The sequence below is a fragment of the Hemiscyllium ocellatum genome, chromosome 12, assembly GCF_020745735.1.
Source record: "Hemiscyllium ocellatum isolate sHemOce1 chromosome 12, sHemOce1.pat.X.cur, whole genome shotgun sequence".
In the NCBI taxonomy this organism is placed as follows: domain Eukaryota; kingdom Metazoa; phylum Chordata; class Chondrichthyes; order Orectolobiformes; family Hemiscylliidae; genus Hemiscyllium; species Hemiscyllium ocellatum.
Genome location: NC_083412.1, coordinates 20,280,776 through 20,298,933, shown reverse-complemented (window position 1 = coordinate 20,298,933; position 18,158 = coordinate 20,280,776). Strand labels below are relative to the sequence as shown.

Here is an 18,158-nt window from a genome sequence, read left to right as displayed (position 1 = left end):
TATTTCATCAGTTGTAAAGCATTTCAGAATAGCTGTAGGTCATAAGTCTAACGAACGCAAGTTGGTTCTGACCTTGTGATCTGTCACTTGCAACCCATCAGATCAATGACAGAATTTCAGGAGCAGGAAATTTTTAAAGGTTAGTTATAGAGATTTTTTTGCAGCATTTGCATTAAATATTTAATGCAAAGTAGTGGAAGTTTGAGCTGATTGTGAGATAATAAGGCATCTGGGACTATGATGAAAAACAGAGCTACAGGTCTGTTTCCTTAATCAATGAAAATTAAAGACTGAGAAAGGAAAAGGAAAGACAGCGTAAGAAATACAGACAATTAGAGAGAAATCTGGTAAGAAAAGAGAAATGAAGGAAGAGAAAGAAAGATTAGGTGAACAGAAAGAAAAAAGCTTAAAATCAAAAGGAAATAAAACGAATGTTAAAAAGCTACAACTATTTGTCATCTGTAAGATGTCAGCACAGTTAAATTATTCCCTTTCTAAACCAAAAGGTTTTCAATGCTATTGCAAGAAAATTTTTCAAAAAGGTTGTTGCGACCAGCTTAATGGATGATTGATCTGCAAAAGCAGCAATTTCTCAAAACTCAAGGGGAGGTCAAAGGCAAGCAGCTGATTTTAGAAGACTAATGGTAGGATGGATCACTTAATTCGGTGTGCTTTTGCCAGCCCTTTAAGCCTCCCAGTTTAGTCCCAATGCCAGTATTTTCCTCCACAATTTTGCAAAGTTGCAAAGTTTTGGGAGAACTAAAAAGATTAGGGTGTACATGTTGATTGGTAGGCTTGAAGGAATTATGAAGGATCGGAGGTCCCTTAATATACATGTCCATAGCTCCTTGAAGGCAGTAGGACAAACAGATAAGGTGGTTCAGAAAGAACATGGGATATTTGTCTTTATTGTTTGAGGCTTTGAATACAAATATATTGCAAACTTAGGCAATTGCCATTCGAAAGTTCCAATGGAATCCTACTTTCAATTAGTGCGTTGCAAATCATCATAATCTATATGAAGAAATTTTTCATTTCCCTCTAGTTCTTTTCCGCTTATTTTAAATCCAGATACCAACCCACATGCCAGTTGAAACTGAGTTTCCCTGCTTGGTCTATCAAAACTCTACACCATAATCATATAGCCAAAGAGTTTATAACGTGGAAAGAGGTTCTTTAGTCATCAGGCACCAATCTCCTGAATTCCATTTTCCAGCACTTGGTCATAACATTGGTGCTTCAAGTGTTCATCTAAACGTCCTAAATGTTGTGAAGGTTGCTTCCTCAGTTACCCTCTCAGGCAGTGAGTTCCAGATAATCCCCACCTGTGAATAAAAAATAACCTTGAATCCCTGTCTGCCCTTTACAACATCGTTATTGATCCGTCAAATAAAGGAAAATGTTTTTTTCCTTGTCTCATCAATTTATGCCCCTCAGAACTTTGCACATTTCAATCAAGTCCCCCTCAGCCTTCTCTACTCTAAGGATTACAACCCCTGCCTATCTAATCTCTCTTTACAACTAAATTGCTTCAGCTCAGGTAATTTCATGGTGAATCTCTTTAGCTCCCTCTCTATTGTATTAACAACCAGAGCTGCAAGAGTACTCCGACTGTGGCCTAACTAATTTTACATCCTCCTCACTCTTGTAGTCAAAGTCTCAAACACTGAAAGCGAATATCTCATATTCCTCCATTAACCGCCTTATCTATCTGTCCTAGTAGGAGAAAGTGAGGACTGCAAATGCTGGAGAGTCGAGTCGAAAAGTGTTGCACTGGAAAAGCACAGCAGGTCAGGCAGCATCCAAGGAGCAGGAGAGTTGACATTTCAGGCATAAGACCTTCATTATACCCACTGTACTTTTCCAGTGTCACACGTTTTGACTCTATCTGTCCTATTGCCTTCAAGGAGCTGTGGACATGTATATTAAGGTCCCTTTAATCGTCTATAGTTCCTAAGAGCCTACCATTCAACATGTGCACCCTTTTTTAGTTCTCCCTTTTCAGGATTAAATTCATTTACCACTGACCATCTGACCAGCCCATCTATATTATCCTATATTCTAACTCATTCTTCCTTGCTATTTACCATACCATCAATTTTTGTGTAATCTGCAAACCCACTGATCATTACTCCTACATTCCTGTCGAGATCACTAAATTACTCAAAAGCAAGGGGCCCGTGTGGCATGGCAGTGGACTCACATATTTCCAGTCTCAAAAGCAATCTTCGACTTGTCCTCTGCCTCCTGCCACCAACATTCCCTGAAAGCTGTGCAGCCACTCCAAGGATCTGCACACAGCATTCCACATGCCAATGTCAATTGCAGCATTGACTCCCGGTTCCAGAAATTGCTGCCGTGCACTTACCTCAGAGATCCGCACAGAAGTAAACAAAGAATTTGTGAGGACACTGCCTGCTACTATGCTAGTTTTGGATCCAATATGGTATATTTCCCTGGGTCCCATGGGCTCTTATCTTCTTGACAAGTCTCCAGCTGAGGCCTTTATAAATTTATATAGATTACATCCAGTACACAACCTTATCCACATATCTAGTTATTTCCTTGAAAAATTCAATCTGTCAAACATGATCTCCCCTGACAAAGCTGTGTTGAGCATCCTTGATAAATCTTTGCTTCTCCAAATGGATATTAATTCTGTTCTTCAGAATTTTTTTCAATAGTTTCCCGATTGTTGATGTTAGTCTCACAGGCGTGTAATTTCCTGATTTATCCCTTCCACCATTCTTCAATAATGGTACTCCATTAGCTGACTTCCAGATCTCTGCTGCCTCTCCTGTGGCCACAGATTTAAGAATCAACGTCAGTCCCTCCTGTCTCCTCTCTTGCCTCCCAAGGCAACCTGGGATACATCTCATTTGGACCTGAGGTCTTATTTAATTTTAAGCCTGTTAAAACTGCTAATACCTCCTCTCTCTCAATGCTACTTTGTTCAAGCATATCACAGTCCCCCTCCCTGACTTTATAGCTGCATCATTTTTCTCCATAGTGAATTTAAGACCTCACCAACATCTTCTGTTTCCACAGATACAATCCTACCTTAGTCCCTAAAAAGCTGTTCTCTTTCCCTGTTACACTTGCCCCTCATATACTTATAAAACAAATTTGAACTTTCTTTTGTTTTACCTGTCAGTGGCTTTTTTTTTGTTAATGTTCCCACTTCACTCACCTAATTTGTGGGCAGCACGGTGGCACAGTAGTTAGCACTGCTGCCTCACAGCGCCAGAGACTTGGGTTCAATTCCCAGCTCAGGTGACTGACTGTGTGGAGTTTGCACATTCTCCCCGTGTCTGTGTGGGTTTCCCCGGATGCTCTGGTTTCCTCCCACAGTCCAAAGATGTGCAGGTCAGGTGAATCGTCCAAGCTAAATTGCCCGTAGTGTGGGGTAAATGTAGGGGAATGGGTGGGTTGCGTGTCGGTGTGGACTTGTTGGGCAAAGGGCCTGTTTCCACACTGTAAGTCATCTAATCTAAAAAACAAATTTCTTTTTTTTTTGAGTTACCTCTTGCACTTTTTATATTCCTTTCTATTCTCCTCTAGGGCTTCTGTCGCTTGAGCCTTCAGTACCTACCACAAATTCTACCCAATTTTGTGTAGTCCTGGACATCGGTTTCAGTGATGAAGAGATATGGACAGACTGGGGCTGTTTTCCTAACTACAGAGGAGATTGATAGGGGACATGATTGAGCTATATAAAATTATAAGAGGGGTAGATAGGGTAGACAGGAAGAAACGTTTCCCTTTGATGGAGAGATCAATGACCAGGAGGTATGGATTTCAGGGAAAGGGCAGAAGGTTTTTTTGCTGGACTATTGTTCCAAAATTCAGCTAATGATTTGTGGATGAAAATGTGTTGCTGGTTAAAGCACAGCAGGTTAGGCAGCATCCAAGGAATAGGAAATTCGACGTTTCGGGCATAAGCCCTTCATCAGGAATGAGGAGAGTGTGCCAAGCAGGCTAAGATAAAAGGTAGGGAGGAGGGACTTGGGGGAGGGGCGATGGAGATGTGATAGGTGGAAGGAGGTCAAGGTGAGGGTGATAGGCCGGAGTGGGGTGGGGGCGGAGAGGTTAGGAAGAAGATTGCAGGTTAGGAGGGCGGTGCTGAGTTGAGGGAACCGACTGAGACAAGGTGGGGGGAGGGGAAATGAGGAAACTGGAGAAATCTGAGTTCATCCCTTGTGGTTGGAGGGTTCCCAGGCGGAAGATGAGGCGCTCCTCCTCCAACCGGCAGAACATAACAACACGATGGCTGGAGGAGGAGCGCCTCATCTTCCGCCTGGGAACCCTCCAACCACAAGGGATGAACTCAGATTTCTCCAGTTTCCTCATTTCCCCTCCCCCCACCTTGTCTCAGTCGGTTCCCTCAACTCAGCACCGCCCTCCTAACCTGCAATCTTCTTCCTAACCTCTCCGCCCCCACCCCACTCTGGCCTATCACCCTCACCTTGACCTCCTTCCACCTATCACATCTCCATCGCCCCTCCCCCAAGTCCCTCCTCCTTACCTTTTATCTTAGCCTGCTTGGCACACTCTTCTCATTCCTGATGAAGGGCTTATGCCCGAAACGTCGAATTTCCTATTCCTTGGATGCTGCCTAACCTGCTGTGCTTTAACCAGCAACACATTTTCAACTGTGATCTCCAGCATCTGCAGACCTCATTTTTTACCCTAATGATTTGTGGATCCAGGTTTGAGTCCTGCCATGGCAGCTGGTGGAATCTGAATTCAATAAAAATATCTGGAATTAAAAATCCACTGGTGACCATGAAACCATTGCCGCTTAGTGGAAAAACCTACCTGGCTCACTAATGTCCTGCAGGTAACTCCTCGACCCAACCATCTTTAGCTGCTTCATCCCTCCATCATAAGGTCAGAAATGGGATGTTCGTTGATGATTGCACATTGTTCAGCACTATTTGCATCTCCTCAGATACTCAAACAATCCATGTTCAAATGCAATGAGATCTGGACAGTATTCGACTTGGGCTGAAAATCAGCAAATATTGATGCTACACAAACGCTAGGCAATGACCATCTCCAATAAGAGACAATCTAATCATTTTTGAAATTCAACGCCTCACTGAATCCCTCACTATCGACATCCTTGGAGTTACCATTGACCAGAAACCCAACTAGACTCACCATATAAACACAGTGACTACAACAGTAGATCAGAGACTACGAATACTGTGTCGAGTAACCCATCTCCTGACTCCCAAAGCCAGTTCACTCATCTACAAGGCACAAGTCAGGAATGTGATGGAATACTCCCCACTTGTTTGTATGCTTGCAATTCCAACAGCACTCAAGATGCTTGACATCATCCAGGACAAAACAGCCTACTTGAGTGATATCACATCTACAAGCATCCACTCTCTTCCATCCACTCAGGAGTAGCAGTGTGTCCTATCTACGAGATGCACTGCAGAAATTCACCATAGATCCTTCAACAGCACCTTCCAATCACATCATCTGCTTCACCTAGAAGGACAGGGGTAGCAGATACATGTGAACACCACTATCTGCAAGTTCCTCTCCAAGCCACTCACCATTCTGATTTAGAAATAAATCGCTGTTCCTTCATTGCCACTGGGTCAACATCCTGGTATTCTCTCCCAAAAAGGCATTGTGGGTCAACCAACAGCATATGGACTGCAGCGGGTCAAGGCAGCTCACCACTACCTTCTCAAAGGCAACTAGAGATGGACAATAAGACATCCCAACTCCTATACTCAATGTTATGACCAATAAAGGCAAGCATGTCAAACGCCTTCTTCACCACTCTGTCTACCTGAGACTCCACTTTCAAAGAACTATGCACCTGCACCCCTAAGTCTCTTTATTCAGCAACACTCCCCAGGGCCCTACCATTAACCTGTCCTGGCTTGCCTTACCAAAATGCAACATCTCATATTTATCTAAATTAAACTCCATCTGCCATTCCTCAGCCCACTGGCCCAATTGATCAAGGTCCTGTCTTCACTGTCCACAACACCACCTACTTTGATGCCATCTACAAACATATTAACCATACCTCCTATATTCTCATCCAAATCATTTATATAAATGATGAAAAGCAGTGGACCCAACACTGACCCTTGCAGCACATTACTGGTTAGCCAATTATTTTTGCATTTCTGTTAGATTTGCCTACATATCTTTTTATCTCTCCCTGGCTGTTTGAAGGTTTATCGCACAATCCCAGCAATGGAATTGCCTCCTTTTTGTTTATGTTTTTTCTACATAGCCTCTTTTGAGAAACTCTCTAAGATATCATGCCTCCTTATTGCAGTAATCGGTTCCTTGATCAATATTGCCACACTTGCTCTTTTTTTACACCCCTCCCTCACCACTATTTTGATTGAAGATTTTATACCCCAGATTACTGACCTGCCACTCATGCCCCTCCCTCAACCAATTCTCCATGTTAGCAACAAAAGCTCATCTCCATGTGATAGTTATGTGTTAGCCATTAGCTATGGGGAAAGATTGGGCAAACTTGGTTTGTTTTCAATTGAAGATCTAAAGTTGAGAGGTGACCTGATACATGTTTACAAAATGATGAGATCAATTGATAGAATGGCTAGTAGAAGTCTTTTTCCCAGGATAGAAATGTCAATTCTAGGAGATATAGATTTAAAGTAAATGGGGGTAAGTTTAAGGGAGATGAGAAAGGCAAGTCTTTTATACAAAGGGTGGTAAGTGCCTGAAAGTGCTCCCACAGAGGGTGGTGGTAACAGATACAATAGCAACATTTAAGAGGCACATTGAGAGATACATGAATAGACAGGGAATAGAAGAATTCAGAACACATAGACATATGGTTTTTAATTTAGAAAGCCATCATGCATCAGTGCAGTCTTGGTGGGCTGAAGGGCCTGTTCTGTGCTGTACCGCTCTTTGTATCTTTGCAGTGTCAATCACTACCCTCATTCATCTGCCTTACACACAAAATTCCTCACACCAAAATAAATGCCATCTTGCCTGTTATGCTCGCTTATACCTTAACTTAACAATATCGGCACTCCTTTCAGATGGACTTGATTTTTTTTCTACATTTGCCTATGCATCACTTCTTACTGTACCTTTACTCCGTATCTCACCCCCTGCCAAATTATTTTAAATCTTCATCAATAGCACTAGCAACTCACCCCCAAGGATGTTGATTCTATTGTGGTTCAGGCACAGCCCACTAGACTTGTACAGGTCCCACCTTACCCAGAAATGGACCGAGTGATTCAGGAAACTAAAACTCTTCCTGTTACACCAACCACACATTCATCTGCTCACTTTGCCTATTCCTATCTTCAGTAGCACCTGGCACCAAGAATAATCCAGAGATTGTAAGTCCATAGCTCCCTAAAGATGGCAACACAAGTGGATAAAATGGTAAAGAAGGCATACAGCATGTTTGACTTCATCAGTCGGGGAATTGAGTACAAAAGATAGCAAATCATTTGCAGCCGTACAAGACTTTAGTTTGGCCACATTTGGAGTATTGTATGCAGTTCTGGTCACCACACTATAGGAAGCATATGAAAACTTTGAAGAGGATGCAAAAGAGGTTTGCCAGGATGTTGCCTGGATTGGAGTGCATTCCCTATAAGGAGAGGTTGGATAAGCCTGGATTGTTTTTGCTAGAGCATTGGAGGCTGAGGGGAACCTAACAGAACTATATACAATTGAGAGATATGGATTCGGTGGATAGTCAGTCTTCTTCCCAGTGTGGAAATGTCAAATACTAGGGAGCTTAGGTTTAAAATGAAAGGGGGCAAGTTTAAAGATGTGTGAGGCAAGATTTTCTACATAAAGGATGGTAGATGCCTGGAATATGCTTCCACGGGAGGTGGTAAAAGCAGATATGATAGAAACATTTAAGAGACATTTAGATACATGAACAGGCAAGAAATATTAGGAAGTGGACCACCTAAAGGCAGATTGGATTGGTTTAGAATGGCATCATGGCCAGCACAAATATGGTTGTTTTGCTCTATGTTGTATGTTTTATGTACAACCTTTGAGTTGCCACTTTACAATCTGCTACCCAGCACCCTAAATACTTGTTTCAGGACCTCATCCTTCTTTCTCTCTGTGTCGTTGGGACCTGTGTGAACCACAGTCTCTGACAACTCCCCCTCCCCCTTCAAAATGCCCAGCAGCCATTCAGTGACATCCTTGATTCTGGCTCAAGGGAGGGAACACACTGAAAGGCTTAATTTGGAATGAATATGTCTAGGTGAGCAAAAGAAGTGGTCTGGCCAACAGACTTAGCAAGCAGCCAAGAACTGGAGTGGACAGATTCAGACTAAAAGTGGACATTGTATCAATCATGCTATAAAAATGTTTATGTAACCACTTGTGTGATTGATGGATTTTGTGGACAGTATAATTTATCATACTGTAACTGTTGTTCTGGGAGTGTGGTGAGAGATGTTGCTCTGTCCTTTGGCTGCCCCGCAAATGCCAGAACAAAGGAGCCCAGTAAAAGATTATCCAAACTGGATTATTCCTCCCAGTGCAGAATACACACCGTTGTTGAGTCACGTCTTTGGCTGCAGAAATGCCTGTACCTCTCACTATTGAGTCTCCTACCACCATGCTCTTCCCCACTACACTTCCACCCTTGTGCAACTCAGCTTTGGCTGCACTGCCCAGACAAACTGTCACTCTACCCACTTTCCAACACACAAAAGAAAGTTCTCAAGTGAGATGCTCTCTTGGGCTTACCTGCCTGCTTTTGTTCTTCTGACCAGTGGTCACCCAAACCCCCTCTGACTACACTTCCTTAAATTGCGAAGTGACCTCATCTAAAAATGTGCTCTCCGAGTAATTCTTAGCCCCACAAGTTCATTATACTCCCTCCAACCATGCTCTGAAGTCCAGAACTTAAGTACATGAAACTGATGGCAGTACCTGTAGATGTGGCCAACCGGATTTCTAAGAACATCTAATACTCACATACCTTGTTATCTGCTGACTCTGAGCCCACATATTGGCAAGGTGGCTAAAATACACAATTTTATTTGTTTGCATTGATCCATTCAGTCTGATCATGTGGTCCTTTGCAGTACATAAGAGAGTTACACAGGGGTGGTGTCCACACGATTTTTTGTTATCCACTGGAAGTCTGTGTTCCTTTTCCTCCTAGAGAACAAGGACTTGATGTATACAAGTCACATCAGCGTGTGTCAATTTGCAAGTTTATTGGCTTTCCTTCCTGGGATATAATTCTTTCAGCCATGGACATGTGAGAGGTGCAAAAATCTCTTTCAATGATATTGCACCTTTCACAATATCATACAAGCTGAAATTAATTTAGCAAAGTGGACATGTTACTGGGAGGGAGGGATTCAGACACCAGGATAAGCAGGGCTCATTCTAGGTAGGTGGGACCTCTACAAATAGGATGGTCTACACATGAACCAGAGGGGTATCAATATCCTAGGGGGGAAATTTGCTAATGCTCTTCTGGAGGGTTTAAGCAGGGGGATGGGTAGCTCCAGTGTACAGGAGGCTGAGAACAGTGAGGTCACAAATAAGGTTTCAAGATCGCAGGAGTGTACCAGCAAGCAGGAAGGTGGTCTAAAAAGTGTGTCTATTTCAATGCCAGGAGCATCCAGAATAAGGTGGATGGACTTACAGCATGGGTTGGTACCTGGGACTTTAATGTCGTGGCCATTTTGGAGACATGGGTAGAGCAGGGACAGGTACGGTTATTTCAGGTTTCGGAGTTTAGATGTTTCAGTCAGAACAGGGAAGGTGGTAAAAGAGGGGAAGGTGTGGCATTGTTAATCATGGACAGTATTATGGTGACAGAAAGGATGTTTGATGTGGACTTGTCTACTGAGGTAGTATGGGTTGAGGTTAGAAACAGGAAAGAAGAGGTCACCCTGTTGGGAGTTTTTAATAGGCCTCCGAAAAGTTCCGGAAATGTAGAGGAAAGGATAGTAAAGATGATTTTGGATAGGAGCAAAAGTAACAGGGTAGTTGCTATGGGAGACTAACTTTCCAAATATTGACTGGATAGTTCGAGTACTTTAGATTGGTCAGTTTTTGTCCAATGTGTGCAGGAGGGTTTCCTGACACAGTATGTAAATAGGCAAATAACAGGGGAGGCCACATTGGATTTGATACTGGGTAATGAACCAGGCCAGGTGTTAAGATTTGGAGGTAGGTGAGCACTTTCGTGATAGTGACCACAATTCGGTTACATTTACTTTAGCAATGGAAAGGGTAGGTATATACCGCAGGGCAAGAGTTATAGTTGAAGGAAAGGCAATCATGATGCGATTAGGCAAGATTTAGGATGCACAGGATGGGGAAAGAAACTGCAGGGGATGGACATAATTGAGCATGTTCAAGGAATAGTTCCTGCGTGTCCTTGATGAGTATGTACCTGTCAGGCAGGGAGGAAATGGTGATTTACTAAACAAGTTGAATCTCTTGTCGAGAAGAAGAAGGAGGCTTATGTGAAGATGAAACATGAAGACTCATCCAGGAAGAACCTAAAAAGAGAATTAAGAAGAGTTAGGAGGGGACATGAGAAGTCTTTGGCAGGTAGGATCAAGGAAAACTCTAAAGCTTTCTATAGGTATGTCAGCAATAAAAGAATAACTACAGTAAGATTAAGGCCAGTCAAGGACAGAGTAGGAAGTTGTGCGTGGAGTCTGAGGAGATAGGAGAGGTGCGAAATGAATATTTTACGCCAGTATTCATACAAGAAAAAGACAATGCTGTTGAGGAGAATACTGAGATACAGGCTATTAGACTAGACGGAATTGAGGTTCGTAAGGAGGAGGAGTTAGTGATTCTGGAAAATGTGAAAATAGATAAATCCCCTGGGCCAGATGGGATTTATTCTTGGATTCTCTGGGAAGCTAGGGAGGGGATTGCAGAGCCTTTAGCTTTGATCTTTATGACATCATTGTCTACAGGAATAGTGCCAGAATACTGGAGGATAGAAAATGCTCTCCCCTTGTTAAGAAGGGATGTAGAGCTAACCCTAGCAGTTATAGAACAGTGAGCCTTACTTCAGTAGTGGGTAAAGTGTTAGAAAGGATTATAAAAGATAGAATTAAAGGAATAATTTGATTAGGGATAGTCATAATGGTTTTGTTAAGGGTGGGTCTTCCCTCACAAACCATATTGAGTTCTTTGAGAATGTGACCAAACAGGTGGATGAGCGTAAAATGGTTGATATGGTGTATATAGATTTTAGTGAAGCGTTTGATAAGGTTCCCCACGATAGGCAATTGCAGAAAATACACACGCAGGGAATGGAGGGTGATTTAATGGTTTGCATCATAAATTGGCTAGCTGGAAGAAGATTGACAGTAGATGGGAAATGTTCATCTGGATTTCAGTTACTGGTGGTGTACTGCAAGGATCTGTTTTGGGGCCACTACTGTTTGTCATTTTTACAAATTACCTGGATGAGGGCGTAGAAGGATGGATTAGTAAATTTGCAGCTGACACTAAAGTCAGTGGAGTTGTGGACAACATGGAAGAATGTTGCAGGTTACAGAGAGACATAGATAAGCTGCAGAGCTGGGCTGAGAATTTAATGCGGAGAAGTATGAGGTAATTCACTTTGGAAGGAATAACAGAAATACAGAGTATTGGGCTAATGGTAAGACTCTTGATAGTGTGGATGAGCTGAGAGATCTCAGTCTCCAAGTGCATAGATCCCTGAAAGTTGCCAACCACGTTGCTCAGGTTGTTACGAACACGTACGGTGGGTTAGTTTCTATTGGAAGAAGGATTGAGTTTCAGAGCCATGAGGTCACGCTGCAGCTGTACAAAACTCTGATGCGGCTGCACTTGGGGTATTGCGTACAGTTCTGGTCACCACATTATAGTAAGGATGTGGAAGCATTGGAAATAGTGTATAGAAAATTTACTAGGATGTTGCCTGGTTTAGAGGGAAGGTCTTATGAGGGTAGGCTGTGGGTCTTGAGGCTGTTTTCGTTAGAGAGAAGATTAAGAGGTGACTTAACAGAGACATATAAGATAATCACAGGGTCAGATAGGGTGGACGGTGAGAGCCTTTTTCCTCAGATGGTGATAGCTAGCACAAGGGGCATAACTATAAATTGAGGAGTAACAGATATAGGATAGGTGACAGAGGTAGTTTCTTTACTCAAGAGAGTAGTAGAGGCATGGAATGCCCTGTCTGCAACAGTAGGCTCGCCAATTTTAAGGACATTTAAATAGTCATTGGATAAACATGTGCACGATAACGGAACAGTGTGGGTTAAGATGGGCTGCAGATTGGTTTCACATGTCAGCACAACAGTGAGGGCTGAAGGGCCTGTACTGCGCTGTAATGTTCTCTATCACAGACATCATGTCTAGCCAGCTGTCACCTTTCCATAAATACCCAGAGGACAACCCTGATTCATTTAAAAACCTGGTTTAATGCAGTAGAAGGACAAAAGGATTCTCCAGTTGGTCTTTTTTAAAATATATTGAAGTAGTTTGTAATTGCAGTGGTTTCTCACTGAGAGAGTTAAGAGAGGGCCATCATCATGATTGATGAGGTTTTAATGAGACGGTGTGGGTATTTCAGGTCAGTTTATTAATGTTTTTACTGACCCTTGGGCCGAATCAACGGTGATCCTGAAATGGGAAATACTGGTTTTATCATAAAAATACACACGATTTCTACCTTAACGACACAGTTATCACTGAAGTGAATACCCGAGATTTTCGTACGAATGGTTGTCAGAGCTAACTCACCCCGTCCCCCCGCCTCTCGGCCCCACCGGAGTTACAGCCAATTACTGCCCCCCCCCCCCCGGACACGGCCCATCGGCCTTCCCCCGGCACACAGCGCCCGCCTTTTATGTTCCTGGCTCCGGGGAGGCGGCTCGCCGTCTCTGCTGCACGAGCCCGAGCCGTGCGCGCGGTCACAGGTAAGGCCCCGGCGCGAGCGGCAGGGGGTCGCGGGACGGAGGAGCACGGGGTCTCCCCTCCCCCCGGGGGCGGGGGCTGGGGGCTCCGCAGGCGCTCGGAACCGCTTCAGGATTCAGCGACCGAGAGTCTGAGGCTCAGGCCCGAGTCCAGGGGAGTAAGGGAAAGAGACACATTCCCCACCCCCCCGGGACAGAGAGAGATCCCCCTCCCCCAGGAATAGAGAGAGAGAGAGAGAGAATCCCCTCCCCCTGGAATAGAGGGGGAGAGAGAGAGAGAGAGAGACCCCCCTCCCCCTGGAATAGAGAGAGAGAGACCCCCCTCCCCCTGGAATAGAGAGAGAGAGAGAGAGAGACCCCCCTCCCCCTGGAATAGAGAGAGAGAGAGATCCCCCTCCCCCTGGAATAGAGGGGGAGGGAGAGGGAGAGAGAGAGAGATATCCCCCTCCCCCTGGAATAGAGGGGGAGAGAGAGAGAGAGAGAGAGACCCCCCTCCCCCTGGAATAGAGGGAGAGAGAGAGACCCCCCCTCCCCCTGGAATAGAGGGAGAGAGAGAGATCCCCCTCCCCCTGGAATAGAGGGAGAGAGAGAGATCCCCCTCCCCCTGGAATAGAGGGAGAGAGAGAGATCGAGATCCCCCTCCCCCTGGAATAGAGGGAGAGAGAGAGATCGAGATCCCCCTCCCCCTGGAATAGAGGGAGAGAGAGAGATCGAGATCCCCCTCCCCCTGGAATAGAGGGAGAGAGAGAGATCGAGATCCCCCTCCCCCTGGAATAGAGGGAGAGGGAGAGAGAGAGAGATATCCCCCTCCCCCTGGAATAGAGAGAGAGAGAGAGAGACCCCCCTCCCAGAGAGAGAGAGAGAGAGAGAGAGAGAGACCCCCCTCCCCCTGGAATAGAGAGAGAGAGAGATCCCCCTCCCCCTGGAATAGAGGGGGAGAGAGAGAGAGATCCCCCTCCCCCTGGAATAGAGGGGGAGGGAGAGAGAGAGAGATATCCCCCTCCCCCTGGAATAGAGGGGGAGAGAGAGAGAGAGAGAGAGAGACCCCCCTCCCCCTGGAATAGAGAGAGAGAGAGACCCCCCTCCCCCTGGAATAGAGAGAGAGAGAGATCCCCCTCCCCCTGGAATAGAGGGGGAGAGAGAGAGAGAGAGAGAGAGAGAGAGAGAGAGATCCCCCTCCCCCTGGAATAGAGGGGGAGAGAGAGAGAGAGAGAGAGATCCCCCTCCCCCTGGAATAGAGGGGGGGAGAGAGAGAGAGAGATCCCCCTCCCCCTCCCCCTGGAATAGAGGATGAGAGAGAGAGAGAGAGATCCCCCTCCCCCTGGAATAGAGGGGGGGAGAGAGAGAGAGAGAGAGAGAGATCCCCCTCCCCCTGGAATAGAGGGGGAGAGAGAGAGAGAGAGAGAGATCCCCCTCCCCCTGGAATAGAGGGGGAGAGAGAGAGAGAGAGAGAGATCCCCCTCCCCCTGGAATAGAGGGGGAGAGAGAGAGAGAGAGAGAGATCCCCCTCCCCCTGGAATAGAGGGGGAGAGAGAGAGAGAGAGAGAGATCCCCCTCCCCCTGGAATAGAGAGAGAGAGAGAGAGAGAGAGAGATCCCCCTCCCCCTGGAATAGAGAGAGAGAGAGAGAGAGAGATCCCCCTCCCCCTGGAATAGAGAGAGAGAGAGAGAGAGATCCCCCTCCCCCTGGAATAGAGGGGGAGAGAGAGAGAGAGAGAGATCCCCCTCCCCCTGGAATAGAGGGGGAGAGAGAGAGAGAGATCCCCCTCCCCCTGGAATAGAGGGGGAGGGGGAGAGAGAGAGAGAGATCCCCCTCCCCCTGGAATAGAGGGGGAGAGAGAGAGAGAGAGAGAGAGATCCCCCTCCCCCTGGAATAGAGAGAGAGAGAGAGATCCCCCTCCCCCTGGAATAGAGAGAGAGAGAGAGAGAGATCCCCCTCCCCCTGGAATAGAGAGAGAGAGAGAGAGATCCCCCTCCCCCTGGAATAGAGAGAGAGAGAGAGAGATCCCCCTCCCCCTGGAATAGAGGGGGAGAGAGAGAGAGAGAGAGATCCCCCTCCCCCTGGAATAGAGGGGGAGAGAGAGAGAGAGAGAGATCCCCCTCCCCCTGGAATAGAGGGGGAGGGGGAGAGAGAGAGAGAGATCCCCCTCCCCCTGGAATAGAGAGAGAGAGAGATCCCCCTCCCCCTGGAATAGAGAGAGAGAGAGAGAGATCCCCCTCCCCCTGGAATAGAGAGAGAGAGAGAGAGAGATCCCCCTCCCCCTGGAATAGAGAGAGAGAGAGAGAGAGAGAGATCCCCCTCCCCCTGGAATAGAGGGGGAGAGAGAGAGAGAGAGATCCCCCTCCCCCTCCCCCTGGAATAGAGGGGGAGAGAGAGAGAGAGAGATCCCCCTCCCCCTGGAATAGAGGGGGAGGGGGAGAGAGAGAGAGAGATCCCCCTCCCCCTGGAATAGAGGGAGAGAGAGAGAGAGAGAGAGATCCCCCTCCCCCTGGAATAGAGGGGGAGAGAGAGAGAGAGAGTTATCCCCCTCGCCCTGGAATGGAGGGGGAGAGAGATCCCCCTCGCCCTGGAATAGAGGGGGAGAGAGATCCCCCTCGCCCTGGAATAGAGAGAGGGAGAGAGATCCCCCTCGCCCTGGAATAGAGAGAGGGAGAGAGATCCCCCTCGCCCTGGAATAGAGAGAGGGAGAGAGATCCCCCTCGCCCTGGAATAGAGAGAGGGAGAGAGATCCCCCTCGCCCTGGAATAGAGAGAGGGAGAGAGATCCCCCTCGCCCTGGAATAGAGAGAGGGAGAGAGATCCCCCTCGCCCTGGAATAGAGAGAGGGAGAGAGATCCCCCTCGCCCTGGAATAGAGAGAGGGAGAGAGATCCCCCTCGCCCTGGAATAGAGAGAGGGAGAGAGATCCCCCTCGCCCTGGAATAGAGAGAGGGAGAGAGATCCCCCTCGCCCTGGAATAGAGAGAGAGAGAGAGAGACAGAGAGAGATATCCCCCTCCCCCTGGAATAGAGAGAGAGAGAGAGAGAGAGAGATATCCCCCTCCCCCTGGAATAGAGGGGGAGAGAGAGAGAGAGAGAGATCCCCCTCCCCCTGGAATAGAGGGGGAGAGAGAGAGAGATCCCCCTCCCCCTGGAATAGAGGGGGAGAGAGAGAGAGATCCCCCTCCCCCTGGAATAGAGGGGGGGAGAGAGAGAGAGAGATCCCCCTCCCCCTGGAATAGAGGGGGAGAGAGAGAGAGAGAGAGAGATCCCCCTCCCCCTGGAATAGAGGGGGAGAGAGAGAGATCCCCCTCCCCCTGGAATAGAGGGGGAGAGAGAGAGATCCCCCTCCCCCTGGAATAGAGGGGGAGAGAGAGAGATCCCCCTCCCCCTGGAATAGAGGGGGAGAGAGAGAGATCCCCCTCCCCCTGGAATAGAGGGGGAGAGAGAGAGATCCCCCTCCCCCTGGAATAGAGGGGGAGAGAGAGAGATCCCCCTCCCCCTGGAATAGAGGGGGAGAGAGAGAGATCCCCCTCCCCCTGGAATAGAGAGAGGGAGAGAGAGAGAGAGATCCCCCTCCCCCTGGAATAGAGAGAGAGAGAGAGAGAGAGAGAGATCCCCCTCCCCCTGGAATAGAGGGGGAGAGAGAGAGATCCCCCTCCCCCTGGAATAGAGGGGGAGAGAGAGAGATCCCCCTCCCCCTGGAATAGAGGGGGAGAGAGAGAGATCCCCCTCCCCCTGGAATAGAGAGAGAGAGAGAGAGAGAGAGAGAGATCCCCCTCCCCCTGGAATAGAGAGAGAGAGAGAGAGAGATCCCCCTCCCCCTGGAATAGAGAGAGAGAGATCCCCCTCCCCCTGGAATAGAGAGAGAGAGAGAGAGAGATCCCCCTCCCCCTGGAATAGAGAGAGAGAGAGAGAGAGAGATCCCCCTCCCCATGGAATAGAGAGAGAGAGAGAGATCCCCCTCCCCCTGGAATAGAGAGAGAGAGAGAGAGAGATCCCCCTCCCCCTGGAATAGAGAGAGAGAGGGAGAGAGAGAGAGAGAGCCCCCTCCCCCTGGAATAGAGGGGGAGCGAGAGAGAGAGAGAGAGATCCCCCTCCCCCTGGAATAGAGGGGGAGAGAGAGAGAGATCCCCCTCCCCCTGGAATAGAGGGGGAGAGAGAGAGAGAGAGATCCCCCTCCCCCTCCCCCTGGAATAGAGGGGGAGAGAGAGAGAGAGAGAGAGAGATCCCCCTCCCCCTGGAATAGAGGGGGAGAGAGAGAGAGATCCCCCTCCCCCTGGAATAGAGGGGGAGGGGGAGAGAGAGAGAGAGAGATCCCCCTCCCCCTGGAATAGAGGGGGAGCGAGAGAGAGAGAGAGATCCCCCTCCCCCTGGAATAGAGGGGGAGCGAGAGAGAGAGAGATATCCCCCTCCCCCTGGAATAGAGAGAGAGAGAGAGAGATATCCCCCTCCCCCTGGAATAGAGAGAGAGAGAGAGAGAGAGATATCCCCCTCCCCCTGGAATAGAGAGAGAGAGAGAGAGATCCCCCTCCCCCTGGAATAGAGGGGGAGGGGGAGAGAGAGAGAGAGAGATCCCCCTCCCCCTGGAATAGAGGGGGAGGGGGAGAGAGAGAGAGAGAGATCCCCCTCCCCCTGGAATAGAGGGGGAGGGGGAGAGAGAGAGAGAGAGATCCCCCTCCCCCTGGAATAGAGGGGGAGGGGGAGAGAGAGAGAGAGAGATCCCCCTCCCCCTGGAATAGAGGGGGGAGAGAGAGAGAGAGAGATCCCCCTCCCCCTGGAATAGAGGGGGAGGGGGAGAGAGAGAGAGAGAGATCCCCCTCCCCCTGGAATAGAGGGGGAGGGGGAGAGAGAGAGAGAGAGATCCCCCTCCCCCTGGAATAGAGGGGGAGCGAGAGAGAGAGAGAGATCCCCCTCCCCCTGGAATAGAGGGGGAGCGAGAGAGAGAGAGAGATCCCCCTCCCCCTGGAATAGAGGGGGAGGGGGAGAGAGAGAGAGAGAGATCCCCCTCCCCCTGGAATAGAGGGGGGAGCGAGAGAGAGAGAGATCCCCCTCCCCCTGGAATAGAGGGGGAGCGGGAGAGAGAGAGAGATCCCCCTCCCCCTGGAATAGAGGGGGAGCGAGAGAGATCCCCCTCCCCCTGGAATAGAGGGGGAGAGAGAGAGAGAGAGAGAGAGATCCCCCTCCCCCTGGAATAGAGGGGGAGCGAGAGAGAGAGATCCCCCTCCCCCTGGAATAGAGGGGGAGAGA

At 48.0% G+C, this 18,158-nt stretch overlaps 1 protein-coding gene across 2 annotated transcripts in view; it reads left to right on the top strand.

The window, feature by feature from the left end:
- Positions 1-12,838: 12,838 nt before the first annotated feature.
- esd (esterase D/formylglutathione hydrolase) overlaps positions 12,839-18,158 on the top strand; it is a 45,095-nt gene continuing 39,775 nt past the window's right edge. The window contains exon 1 of one of the 2 annotated variants that reach the window (XM_060832918.1): positions 12,839-12,935. In XM_060832918.1, the coding sequence (XP_060688901.1) occupies positions 12,866-12,935 (70 nt within the window). In that variant the 5' untranslated portion in view covers positions 12,839-12,865. The remainder of the gene's footprint in view (positions 12,936-18,158) is intronic. The other variant, XM_060832917.1, reaches the window with a different exon arrangement.